Source organism: Echiichthys vipera (genome assembly GCF_963691815.1).
Source record: "Echiichthys vipera genome assembly, chromosome: 17".
NCBI classification, from domain to species: domain Eukaryota; kingdom Metazoa; phylum Chordata; class Actinopteri; order Perciformes; family Trachinidae; genus Echiichthys; species Echiichthys vipera.
This window is the reverse complement of record NC_139842.1, coordinates 9,293,582-9,307,343: the sequence shown is the minus strand read 5'-3', so window position 1 is coordinate 9,307,343 and position 13,762 is coordinate 9,293,582. Positions and strand designations below refer to the sequence as shown.

The following is a 13,762-nucleotide window of genomic DNA, read 5'->3' as shown; positions in this document are numbered from 1 at the left end:
TTTTTTTTGGCTGTTACCTAAAATATTGTGCATCCAATCTTGATAAAGACAGCCTGATAAAAGTTAAACCCTCATGAGGATATAATGACCTAAAGTGTGGTAATAGACCCCAAACGGCTGTACATCCAAGAGTCGCATGATCAAGGTTATTGAACCGGTCGAAGGAGGCTGTGCTTAATACGTCGAGGGTTCAGTCCGAGACTCATTTCTCTCATCTGACTGGCTGTTGATCAGACGGTTCGTTGTTAAGCAGGTGAACAGTGATGTGTCGTCATTACGTGTTCAGGGATTATTGTACATCTCCAGACACGCTGAAGCCCATCCTCTTTGTTCAGTATGGACGTTCATGCATTGATCTTTATCTGTGTGGATTAAATATTAAACATATTTGTGTGCTGAAAAAAAAAAAGAACTGTACAGTTGATGTGTGCATGTCTTACTTTACAAAAACACAGAAACAGAGCTGACTTGATGTTTTATAAAAATGATTTATTTGTTTTAGACAATTCAAATACAATTCATACAGCATCGTGGGATTTTAGGAAAGCACAAATGTGACAAAAGCAGCTATTGGAGAATCTTACAGAACAAAGTATAAACTTTATTCAGTGCACTGACAAAACTAAACTTAAATCTGTTAAACTTAAATCTGTTAAGCATCTTATTATGATACTTATACCATTATGTTCAAGTAGTCCCAAGTGACAATCTGTTACAGAATTTTAATTGTTTTTAACAGTACAGGAAGCTGAATATCATGCGTTTGGAACTGCAATAACACTGTTACTTTATTGCAGTTTATTCCACAACGTATTTGTGTGCAAAACAAACGGAGCTGGTCAACAATTTAGCTGTTTGATGATTTGAGTAACCTTAAATATTTTACACAGCAAATGATCTGTATAGTTATGGATAAAGTATCTTGTACTTTCAATAGAAATTAACCTTTAGGGTGTAATTAAATATAGCCATTTACTTTTCATTCCCTGATGCGTTATCCCATGATGAACATGAATGAATGAATATGAATCAGGACCTCTTATTGCTCCATATTACATTGCATATTGTTTAAAACCTATAAATACAAGCTAGTGTTCTGGACTAAAAGACTACAATAAGAAAAACTGTAACAAATGACACTTGCATGTTACTGATGACATGGTATTGCTCACTTCAGTCATTTCACCTCAGAGATGTAGTTCAGGAACATAAATACGTTTCATGGAAAAAGATCCAGCAATGATGCCTCTTGTCCCGTATGGTAACAAGCTACTAAAGCCAAGCACAGTTCTCTGAGGTATGATCCATCTTGTAACCAGCCAGTATTTTAAAAACACTGGTTTACCTACAGGACGGAGTACACGCAGCACATGCAGACCGTCAGTTGTAGAGCCAGCGGCTGCTGCTGTCCTCCCAGCAGTGAAGCTCGTTCTGTCGAAACCACAGAGAGATTTCCTTCTGGGCGCTCTCCACGGAGTCGCTGCCGTGGATCACGTTCCTGCAGCGCACAAGGAAAAAAGCAAACGTGTTCAGTTTCTGTAGATAGGACCAGAAGCAAAATGACAGCTGTTCGCAACACCTGGATCAGGTGATAAATCCTCAACTATATTTAAACACCAAAAAGACTAAGAGGGAACACAGAGTTTGATTATTTACGCTGCAGAAAACCAAAGAGCCCCGTCCATGTTGGCGGGTAGTAGTGGTTTATTACAATCGTGAGCTTCCTACATTCACGTCAAGGTCACATAACATGTATTCTGTTAACGCAACTTGTACCTTTTCCTGCATTTTTACACCTTTCTTTTGTAATCCTAATAAGTGTATGGCACACTAAAATGTAAAAGAAATCCATCAGGTGTTAAAACTCATCAATATTCAATTCTCATATATTTCTGATAAAAGTCTGACCAAGCATTTTATCTGGTCTGAATAAAATTATTTGCCAACATACGTCCCTCCGTTTCACTTGCAATGCTAATGCTGCGTTCAAGTGCCATGGGAAGTCTGAAGTTTCGAACCTCCAACAAGGCAAAGTGTACTGTTACACCATTCGTTAATAGGAAGTTCCACTTTGCCTTGTTGGAGGTCAGAAACTTCGGACTTCCCATGGCACTTGAATGCAGCATTTCTCTCTCACTGCACGTGTCAGGGAGGAGGGAGCTCAGAAGTCAGGCAGGGGGAAAGGGTGAGACTTTGGAGGGAAGCGCTGAGAGCCATGCAAGAAAGGTAAGAGTAATCCAAAATAAATCAGACAAATGGAATCTGCCCGATTCAGCTTAAGTTTCTATAAAACGTTGTATAGTTCAGTCGACGTCTAAACCAGTCAGCTGTGAGATGAGAAGAGAGCCAGGCAGGCACTCTCCCACGGTTTACTGGGACAAGTGAATAGAACGAAGCCATCGTTAACAGTATTAGTTCGCTTCTCTTATTGAGTCAAAATGTGTGCTGTTAAAAAAAAAAAAGGCCTGTTGTCCCTCACGTCCCCCCTCAGAGGAGGAGGACTGGACGATCTCACCTGCCCACTTCCACACAGTAATCTCCTCGGATGGTTCCAGGCAGTGAGTCGGCAGGGTTGGTCTCTCCCAACATCTTACGTGCAGTCTTGACCACGTCCAAACCTTCCCACACCTCAACAAACACAAAAGAATGTACAGGACTACATGAGAACTACTGCTGACTTTGCAAATACAAACGCCTCAAAATGAGCTGCTTTGCTTCAATCTTTTCATCTGGAGAAGAATAAAACAAAACACAACTCTTCCACCCAACAGCAGCAGCTTTTTCTCTTTCTCTATCAGGACTGTTAACATTAACTTATTATCCAAAAGCCTCTAATTATCTTTATATATATCAATAACTTTAGGATAAAACAGACAGTACGTGGGAGAATCTCACCATCGCTACGATTGGTCCAGAGCTCATGTAGCTCACCAGTCCGCTGAAGAAAGGCTTACTCCTCAGGTCCCAGTAGTGTTCCCTCAGAAGATCTTCTGATGCCTGACACCCACACACACACACACACACACGCTCAGTTATAATTTAAAAAATATCATTCATTACCTCAACCATGATCATTTATTTGGGAATAGAAGTCTCAAAAGAGAATAAAAAGCCCCCGTGTACCTGCACAAGTTTGAGGCCCACAAGTTTGAACCCTTTTCTCTCAAAGCGACGCACGATTTCTCCCACCAGTTTCCGCTGCACGCCATCTGGCTTTACGGCGATGAAGGTGCGCTCGTTCACACCGGTCCAGCCTAGGATCAGAATTAACATGAAGGAAAAACAAGTGTTTAACGTGAACAGCAGCGGCGGCCACCACACAAACCGCATGCACCTAGGTACATGTCAGTATAAAGCAGCATCATTCATTCAAAACATAAAAATAATAATAATAACACATTGTTTTGTATAGAGCTTTTTAAGAAACTCAAAGCTGCTTTACAGAACAGATCAAACAGAGAGATTCATGCATTGTTGATGGGTGGGGCGGCTTGTTGTAGGCAGAGGAGGAGAGATAGGTCTTCGGGCGGGACTGAAAGGTGGAGAGGGACTCAGAGTCGCGGATCTCGTTGGGGAGGGAGTTCCACAGCCTGGGAGCTGCTCCAGAGAAGGCTCTGTCCCCAAAACTGCAGAGTTTGTGGGGTGGAGAGGAGCCCAGTGAAGGTGGATCTGAGGGACGGTGAGGAGGTCGTGAAATAACGGGAAGCCAGTAGAGTTCTTTAAGAACTGCGGCGATGTGGTGCCAGGATTCGGATGATGTAGCCGCTGCGCTCTGGACCTGTTGGGAGACGGCTGATGTGGCTGGAGCTGACTCTACAGAGGAGGGAGTTGCAGTAGTCAAGGCGGGAGGAGATGAAGGCGTGGATTATTCTTTCAGCAGCAGGAGGGATCTTACGGAGGTTTTTGACAATGTGGAGGATGTGAGGCTCAAGGGAGAGAGGGTGGGGTCAAAGATCACAGAGGAAGTGGCGAAGAAGACAATCGATTTCTGCGCAGGCGATGTCATTTGTGACCTCTGTGTTTACATTTGAAGAGCGTATTTATGACTATTTAATCCACACTGAGTGACAGTCGGTGTCTTATACAGTAGATTTTGCTTGGATACACACATAACAACCCACCCATGCAAGAGTGCACACACAAGTTGGAACAAAAAACTAACACACACGTCTCCACGAGAAGTGTGTCGTGTTATTTGTTAGTGTTAGTTGTTAGTTTTATGAGTCACTGTTCATAAAATGTCACTTTCAGCTCTTTTGACTAGAGGTCCCCTCTGAACCCTGCTCTTTGACAACAGTTTATGCAACAATTCCTCCTCCTCCTGGGCTACAACAAGACTCATTCTTCATTCTTTCACACCCTATGCTGCGTCTCACCAGCTTCTTCGATCCGTGCATGTTTAAACACCAAATCTTCAAGTCCTTGCAGATCTCGCTGTGACCTTTTTCTCGGCCCCATTGCAGTGCTGCTCCTTCAGCAGCAGCCTATCAGCTCTCTGGGCTGCACGTTATTAATAGGAAGATGAATCACGTCACCACAGACCGGGTGGAGGACGCGTGGAGTCAGAGCCGCCGTGTGGAGATGAAATTAGCACGCTGTAGTTTTACCCACACGGTTAATGTTAAAGCTTAGTTTCTGTTTAACGTACGGTTACTTACAAAGGCTCTATTAAAGTCAGTGAAGGCGCCATGACCAGTCAACTCTCCTCGAGCCGCCTGTCACACATGGTGGAAGAAACTGAGCACAGTATCCGCTGTGTGGGAGTCAGACTGGGTGATAATGAATGATGCGTGAAGTGTAATAAGGTTAAATACCGACCTGACTGAAAGAAGTGGGAAAAAATAGACAGAAACAGGCAGATCATGGTGTCGTTGTTGGACGGAATGTGTATGGAAGAAAAAACAAAAACTTCTTCTTCTTCTTTGAGTGTTAATGGCGACTGGCAGACCTCGTTATAGGCCCATGAGCGCCCCTGCTGGACTGGAGGAGTGTGGCGCAGATTAGCGCTACAGAGGAGGAAACAAGTATCTATATACAGTAAATATACAGTATATAGTGGAGTCATGGACTGGCCATTAGTCATTGTGCATCTATTTGTGATTGTTTCCCAAATTCAGTCTATTATAAGTCGTTTTGGGTCTCTGTGCGGTCATTTTACGTCCTTTTTTTAGTGTTTTATATGTCTTTTAGTGTTTTGCATCTATGTTTAGTCATTTTGCATCTTTTTTTAATTGTTTAGCATTTTTTTGTGATTGTTTTGGATCTATTTTTATTCATTTAGTGATTGTTTTGTATCTACTTGTAGTCATTTTGCATTTTTTATTGTTTTGCTTCTATTTTTTATTTGAATCTTTTTGTGATTTTTTTGTGATTGTAGTCATTTTGCAATCTTTTTTAATTGTTTTGCGTCTATTTTCTGTTCCATTTTGCATTTTTTTTATAGTGTTGCCTCTTTTTGTAGTCATTTTGCATCTTTTTTTATTGTTTTGCGTCTATTTTCTGTTCCATTTTGCTTTTTTATATAGTGTTGCCTCTTTTTGTAGTCATTTTGCATCTTTTTTGATTGTTTTGCGTCTATTTTCTGTTCCATTTTGCATTTTTTTATAGTGTTGCCTCTTTTTGTAGTCATTTAGCATCTTTTTTGATTGTTTTGCATCTATTTTCTGTTCCATTTTGCATTTTTTTTATAGTGTTGCCTCTTTTTGTAGTCATTTTGCATCTTTTTTGATTGTTTTGCATCTATTTTCTGTTCCATTTTGCATTTTTTTTAGTATTGCCTCTTTTTGTAGTCATTTTGCATCTTTTTTGATTGTTTTGCGTCTATTTTCTGTTCCATTTTGCATTTTTTTTTATAGTTTTGCCTCTTTTTGTAGTCATTTTGCATCTTTTTTTGATTGTTTTGCGTCTATTTTTAGTCATTTTACTTTTCTATGTCGTCTTTTGTTTCTCTCTGTGGTCATTTTACATGTATTTTGAATCATGTTGCATGTCTTTGTCGTCAGTTATGTCTTTATTTGGTTGTTTTGCGTCCGTTTGCAGTCATTTGGCATCTCTTTGTGGTCATTTTATTTTTTCTGCAACATTTCATGAGTCAGGGCCCCTGACTCTATGGGCTCTGGGTCTGTGCCCAGTAGGCCCGTTCAGAAATCCATCCATGTGTGGCGACCTGAGCAGAGAGTGAAGTAACTCTCTCTGTGTGGTGTAATCGGTGACTAGCAGACGTATCAGAATGGTAAATGTAGTAAGCATCTTTTATGAGTTTCTATTGTTTGTTAGCTTGTTAGCTTGTCATTGTCAGTGGCTGACAGCTGTGATGGCAGTGTGTTTTCTCTCTGTTCTGACAGCCGCTCTGCAGTGGAGATCTCAGGTTTCTTTGCCACTGTTGTGTCAAAGTTGTTCCACCGTCGAATAGCGTTTCACATATAAGACAGAGATTGGTTCATGGATTAGTGACGTACCAACTAAAGCTGTCCGCTAGAAGTGCACATTCACCTCCTTTAGGAGTAATGTGAAAACACGTCTCAAGGGCAAGAATTAGCTCAGATGCAAGTCACTGTCAGACATTTTAGAGGACAGAAACAGAAGGAAAAACATATTTTGGAAAGAAGGACTTTAAAAATTGTATTTATCATCTGAATTTCCCAATACGTTTCATATTCTGAAGGTCAAAATGTTATTTTACACTAAACAAGAACCCCAAATGACCCAAAATCTAATATGTTGACATAAAACCATGTTCATCTAGCAAAGAGTTGTTGCAACATACGACTGATTTTGACTGAGCATGTTGCATTTTCCTTGAAAGCCAATCAGGGAGGGGGGCTTGAATACAGGTTTATTCAGACAATATGAGAAAAAATTGTTTTTTTTGTTGTTTTTTTACTTTAAAGCTTGTAAACAAGTCCCCGTAGAAACCTAAAATACAAGTATCAAACCTGAAAATGAGCAGGAAATGTCCCCTTTAACTCCCTGATTTGAGTAACAGACTGAAAGAAAGGAGGAATGAGGACATATGCATGTGTTTGTATTTCCCAATACGACTTTATTTGCACTTCTTTTAACTGTCAATTAATGTTGTAAAGTAATCCTTCAACATCAGCGTGCCATATACTGCAGAAAACTGGCACAAAATATCAGGTTTTAGCACCTTCAACCCAAATATCAATTAGTAGCTTAACCTGTATAATGCCATACCAGCTGATATTTTGAGCACAGCACAGGTGTAATTATAACAAGTCAAACATGTCTGCAGTGAAAAGACACACAAAATATACTATATAGACACTGACTGTCATTTAATGTGGATTGAAAAATCAAAGCTTTGGCCAGTTTTGAGTTCATGAAGCCCCACTGGTTGGCTCATCCTCCTCATACATGACTTCATCTATGAGCACATCATTGTCGTCCACGGGGATTTCCTGACACAGCTGCTCTTTGAAGGCCAAGGCGATGGTGTAGGGCTTTCCTTTGGGGTGTCTCATGCAGCGCTCCAGGTAGGTGTCGTAGAAGCCCTTCCCCCGCCCCAGACGCTTCCCGAGCCTGTCAAATCCCAGGCCGGGCATCAGGATCAGGTCCAGACCTCCTGCAGCCAGCGCCTCCTCTCTGCTGCCGTCGTGTGCAGCAGGCTGCCGGATGTTCCAGGACGTCAGGGGCAGCGTCTCCACGTCCCGCGGACTGTGGAGCTTCAGCATGTCCATGTGGTTGCTGCTGGTGCTCTCGTATCTGGGGATGAAGCAGCTTTTGCCGCATTGAAACGCGTCTTTGATGATTTCCTCGGTGCGCACCTCGTCCTCCATGCTGAGAAACACCGCGATCCGCTCACAGGACGCGTACTTGGGGTGTTTGAACAGCTGCTGGGCGACGACCAGAGACTGCCGTCGTTTCTCCTCGGGACTCAACGCTGCCACGCGGCGCTTTATTTCTTTCCTCAGCGCCTGTTTTGCTGCACGTAAGGCGGCCATGCTGCCCCGGGTCCCTTCAGAGCGGCCCGTGATACTTTGGAAGAAGCGATTTCGACACCTGCTGTGTGTTTTTAGTTTTGCAGAAGTTAAACATTAATAAGTAGTGACGTGTGGTGAATGCTTCCTAAAGCGCGGGGGCACGCACGAGGGGGTGCCGTGCGCGCTCACGAGGAGCGAATCATAAATGCAATTACGTGGAAGTTAATTTCCGAATAACACAAAAAGTTACATGTGATGGGATTAAAACGAATATGAAACACGGGATCCTGAGGATGGGTGTGTGTGTGTGTGTGTGTGCGTGTGTGTGTGTGTGTGTGTGTGTGTGTGTGTGTGTGTGTGTGTGTTCAGGTGATGATGACAAGAAAGATGAAATTCACTTATGATTTTGCTTTTAATTAATTGCACCTTTTTTTAAAAAAAAGTGAAATTTTTCATACTTTTATATATGTACACAAACATATATGTGTATTGGCTGTTTTTTTTTTATCATTATCAGCCCGTTTTATTAAGGCTGACTTTATTAAGCAATTATAATTTGACGGATAGAGTTGCTATGTACTGGAATATTTCAACCAATGTCATTTTGTAAAGAAGGGAATCACTTTGATGCAGAGAGTGAAGCTATAAATTATGGATTCTCACGATTTCTGTGAATGTATTCCAACTCTTATCATGTGTAACATTAACAAGTTATCATGTATCATGACATATCTGAAAATCTTACCTAAAGTTTTTCTTATTTGTATATTCTTATTGATTTTTCCGTTTCTTAATTGTTTTGCGTGTTTTGCGATGTACAACCTTAAAGTACTCATCTTTAATGTTAGTGGTAATATACATAAACACGTATGACATACTACTGGTTATGAATCTGATAATGCTTTTTAAGATACCCAGTTTAATTTTGTCTATTAAGACCGACGTCAATTTCCTCTGGGCCCGTCAGCCTACACTGTAATAATGTATTTTTATAATATTTTTTATAATGACTTGGAAGTTGATAGAAACGCTATTTAAAAGTCAGAAACTTGTTATTGTGACAAGTGCAATATGATATAAATGCAGTATGAGAAGTGCAGCAGACAGACAGTATGAGAAAAGTAATGTGCTTTTTGTAGCGTGCTGCTTTTGGCAGACTCTACCCCAAGTCTCAACCTGAAAAATGAGAATAATATAATATATTAAATCAGTCATTTATTGTGCATTGTCATAGCTATAAGGCTGTAATCGCCTTAAAAAGTACTCTGAGGCAGTCTACAACACAGGCACAAACACATGGAAAAACCATTGGTAGTTATATTTTATTTCAAATATTTCCCACATTACACAGAGACACATCACATACAGAGAGGCCTGCTTCAGAGGAAAGTAGCAGAAAACTCATTTGAGTCCAGGATACATCCAATGTATTGGACAGAGGAAGTTCTGACTTTTGTCAACACTAATATGGTCCAAAAAGTCCAAGACTTGCGTCTTCAGAACCACGTGTATTAAACTGCTGTCCCCTTTGTCGCCTGCATCTCTTGCTCACACTTGCGGAAATAGTCTTTGTTGAGCAGGACGTCCCTCTGTAGAGGCAAGGACGGCTCCTCTGTCAGTACGCTGCCTACGGCTTTCTTGTGCTGGGCCAGCAGCATGGCGCGGAGCAGGGGAGGGTAGGGGACGAAGCGCACAGGCGGCTCAGGGAGCGGCTCAAAGTCCTTCAACTGCTGCTCCATGTGTTTGGGAACCAGACGCCAGTCGTGGTACATCACCTTGTCCAGCTCTTTGACCTCGCTCTCCTGTTTTCCTGCCACGCACAGAGTTAAACAAAGTCACTACATGCAGTGTTTTAGAGAAAAGTTAATGCAACAAAACTCTTGATCTCAGTGAATGTGGAAATTCTCACATGGAGTGGGATAGCTGATGTTTATAAAACTGGGCAGTATGACAGAAAGTAACAGGAAGTCAAACTGGAACTGTGCGTCTTCGATCTTTAGTAGCAACTGCTTTGAAGCGTACATTTAGTCAAACTTTTTTAAACACAATCGTCAAACGTTAAAAAATAGCACTATGTGAATACAATGGACAAAGTTTTATATATGCTGAAGTCTAATAAGAAATAGTAATACATAAAAATATAAATTAAAAACATGCATACAAATAAATAAACAGAAACTAGAATTTGATAATAATAATAAGTGAATAATCAACAAAAACACCAATTAATGAATGCAAGGACCCCGATCCCAAAAGATAAAAATAACCCTCAACCTAAGATATTTTATTTATCCTGTTAATCGTTTTTCATATGTTCTGTAAATGTCGTGGAGGAGGAAATAGCAGTTACACAGCGTTCTCCACACTGCCATGAACACTAACTAACACTAACACTAACACTAAATCCTAATCTACTGGAATCAGCCTTTTAAATATGGTGGAACAGTTTATTAAAAACTCCGTCCCGTTCTTTACGCTTGTCACGGTTCGTTTACCGTTCGGTTTATGAGGTGCAACGTAGCGTAAGCCTTGCACCATATTTATATGATTGTATACCAGATACTGCACTTTATTTCCAAGGGGAAAAACTAATGTTTCTATTAAGAACCGAATCAGGGAATGACAATATTATGGACATTTATTATTGTATTTTGTGTTCATTTTAAAGAAAGGAAAGTCTAGAGCTGGTTGAGTTTATTCTTCACTTTATGTTGATGCACTTTGCCTGTAATGTGACCATAAATCATAGGAAAGTTAAATTATTCTCAGCCAGAGCTCAAAGAGCCATTTTCCTCTTTCTACTTTATAGGATACAATGTTTGTCAGAGACACATGTAGCCTGTTTCAGTCAGTCCAGTGATGCTGTTTGTGCGTATTCTAGTGAAAGAAACCCTATTTTCATTTTTTTCAAAGATTTGATAATGTAAAAGTGTTTATATTCTTACCTAGAAGGCAAACAATTGTTTACCTTTTTGCCAAATAAATATATAAACTCGTAAATGCAACAATGTGTCTCCTACTGTTTCAAAATCTCACTTCACTTTCATTTAAGATTGTCACATTCATCCCTCAACAAGCTGCCTCTTTATTTCAGTTTTTTGCATGACTGCATGACATGTCCTTCAGAATATCTGATTTAAAAAAACAACCGAACTGAACAGCGTGACCCCAAAACCGTGATATGAACCCAACAGTGGATTTTGTGACCCGTTCCACCCCTAATATCCCCCATGTGTTAAATGGTACCATTTTACATTACATCAGGATCCCCACTGGTAGTTACAGATACACTATAAAGGCTGGCTCTGGTTTCAAATCAAATGAACAAGGTCCAATCTTACCTTTGTAGGTGAGGATGCCCCATGCTCTGCCATGATCCATGTTCTAGAAAACACAAGAAGCAGGTGTCATTTGTTTACAGGCATCCAATCCGACACCAAAACCAACTAAGTTCTCACTCAGTTCTACCCTTAAGAAGACGACACGTAGACCCGACACTCAGAGACAGTGCTCGGATGTGTCCCCTCTTACCTCGGCTGTGTAGTCCACCTTGACCTTGGTGATTTGCCAGTAGCTGGGCTCCGTGTGGTCCTCCAGCCAGGACTTGCGGGTAAAGAGGCGCCCCATTCCAAATATCCTCATGCCCGCCAGCAGGGAGAAGAGGCGACTCTCCCTGCGGACATCCTGCCAGGCGAGCACGGGCAGCATCTTCCCCGTGAGAGGCCGCTTCATCGTCTCATAGTCCAGGGCGTACTTCTGGGAGTCCCGCGGCCGGGACTTCAGCTCTCGGTACGCCCGGACCTTCCGAGCCATTTCTGCTATTAAGCGAACTTGCTTTTTCTTCACCATGGCTGTTTGATGTGCAGCAGGTAATGTTACCCCACAGTCCTCACTGGAACACGGCGATCCTGCAACAGAGGAGCGTGGATTATTTAGCTATTTGTGTCCGGGTGTCTGTGAATTTGTCCTGCTTCTTACATCTAACAATGCTTGCTTCAGACGTGCATTGTGATGTGCTTCTGATGTAGGTTGTTCAATGTCTCTCATGTGCTGCTTCATATGTTCTGTATTCATTGTTGTTTCTGCTTGTTTGTTTGTTTGTGTTATAATGCTAGTGTATACGCAATGTTGCTGTCTGCTCTAGTGGGCTACTGCCTGTATGCTTTGGCTAATGAATAACTCTCTAACACTGCTGCTATCGCTCTGTCCTGTCTGCCTTTGTTGATGTTTGTCTCATGCTGCTTCTTGTTTCATTTCATCCTTACTGCCCACCAGGATTCACAGAACCATATTTACATTTGTAACTTTAGTTTGTCCGGCATTGTTGATTCTTTATTCAGATCCCCATTAGCTTCCACAGCTGTTGCTGCTAATCTTCCTGGGGTCCACAATGAAAACAATACACAGACATATAAACATCACAAAAGGCAGAAACACCACGCACCCACGCACCCACGCACGCACGCACGCACGCACGCACGCCATCATTAACCTCTCAATTAAAGACCAAGTCCATTGAAGGAGAAAAGTGATTTTTTTAAACTGACAATATGCAATACATGATAATTTTTTTTTATAAATGATCAGTTTATAAGTACAGCATAATTTGTGTGTTGTATGAACAACCTGTAAAAAAGCACTGCTCCCAGTAGACCACACACATCAAAATAACAAATAACTGCACTTTAATGAACTGGATTCACTTCAGTGTGAAAAACTTAGCTCAGGTGAATTTCAATCTCAATGTGCAATACTAATATTGTCCTCTTTGCCTTGGTGGTGTTAATTCAAAACTTTTAAATAAATATTGATATTGTTCCTGTTATTCTTATATTTCCCTGTGTTCATATGTTTCTATATCTTTCTACAATTTATTCTTATTGATGCTTCTTCTGTGTTTGTGATCCACTTTTCTGCTGTAGTAAGGAAATCCCCCCTTTGTGGGACTGATACAGGAATGTCTTATCTACTAACTTATACCTTGAACTACTGACAACTTCTATATGTATGTAGGTTAAAGTAAAGCGTTGCTGTTATCTTAGTTAATGTATGTTTTTCTCAGCCTTCCTTGTGTATTTGTTTCTTTTAAGGGAGTCTGTTGTAACATCTGACCAGGGACTGCAGATGAAAACTAGCCTTCTGTCTAAATGTGGCATATTTATTTACAGAGATGTTGATTCATCAGCACCGTCCCTGTCAAATATAAGATAAAGTGACATGTGAACCTGACAGCTCTGTGCAGAAGGAACTAATCATGTCAAACAGCAAACATGGATGTCCAGTCAGTGGAGAGCACACACACACATCACAGCCCTGGTGCCTCACGTGAGTCCGTTAATACATTAATAACTGTTAATTAATATTCTCGTGCACTCACGTCACTAACTGTCGACCCTGTTTATACTCCGGACATATGTGGGATTCAAAATACCTGAATGTCTCCGATGAACACGACCAACTCAACTTGACCTCCGAAAGCAAGACACACAACTTCCGCTCCCTTGGTCCGACCGCTAATAGTTCCCTGTGAACTGCCAACGCACTTTTGTTCCGCGTGACATAATAATAGCAAAATTTAAAAAAAAGGCTGCTAGTTATTAGAGAAGAGTGGATATTCAATAAGACATTTCTACAATATTTCCAAATACCCATTAAACCAAATTAATGTTCTATTGAAGATCAGAGGTTTTCAACATGAGGTCCGGGACCCGTAGGGGGTCCTCAGAGTTACTGCAGGGGGTCCGCCAAATTAAATGACATTTTCTAATAATCTTTCCAATGTTTTTTTTCTGAAAATATACATTAACATGAACTTTCCAATG

The 13,762-nt window shown here is 41.0% G+C and overlaps 3 protein-coding genes across 4 annotated transcripts; all 3 read right to left on the bottom strand.

Annotated features, from left to right (window-relative positions):
• Positions 1-524: 524 nt before the first annotated feature.
• Positions 525-4,883, bottom strand: nme3 (NME/NM23 nucleoside diphosphate kinase 3). 2 transcript variants are annotated; one of them, XM_083931870.1, is made up of 5 exons: positions 4,819-4,883; positions 3,124-3,254; positions 2,896-2,997; positions 2,516-2,628; positions 525-1,498 (listed from the first exon to the last, which is right to left on the bottom strand). In XM_083931870.1, the coding sequence occupies exons 1-5, from the start codon at positions 4,862-4,864 to the stop codon at positions 1,381-1,383; spliced, it is 510 nt and encodes a 169-aa protein (XP_083787996.1). In that variant the 5' UTR covers positions 4,865-4,883; the 3' UTR covers positions 525-1,380. The 2 variants fall into 2 exon arrangements, with proteins under 2 accessions (XP_083787996.1, XP_083787995.1); XM_083931869.1 differs by lacking the exon at positions 4,819-4,883 and adding an exon at positions 4,377-4,574.
• A 2,225-nt stretch (positions 4,884-7,108) lies between these two features.
• On the bottom strand, positions 7,109-8,079 carry mthfs (5,10-methenyltetrahydrofolate synthetase (5-formyltetrahydrofolate cyclo-ligase)). Its single transcript, XM_083932066.1, has one exon. The coding sequence runs from the start codon at positions 7,959-7,961 to the stop codon at positions 7,338-7,340; it is 624 nt and encodes a 207-aa protein (XP_083788192.1). The 5' UTR covers positions 7,962-8,079; the 3' UTR covers positions 7,109-7,337.
• A 1,181-nt stretch (positions 8,080-9,260) lies between these two features.
• On the bottom strand, positions 9,261-13,441 carry mrps34 (mitochondrial ribosomal protein S34). The gene is made up of 4 exons (XM_083931837.1): positions 13,372-13,441; positions 11,472-11,848; positions 11,282-11,324; positions 9,261-9,750 (listed from the first exon to the last, which is right to left on the bottom strand). The coding sequence occupies exons 2-4, from the start codon at positions 11,787-11,789 to the stop codon at positions 9,452-9,454; spliced, it is 660 nt and encodes a 219-aa protein (XP_083787963.1). The 5' UTR covers positions 11,790-11,848; positions 13,372-13,441; the 3' UTR covers positions 9,261-9,451.
• Between the last annotated feature and the right edge of the window lie 321 nt (positions 13,442-13,762).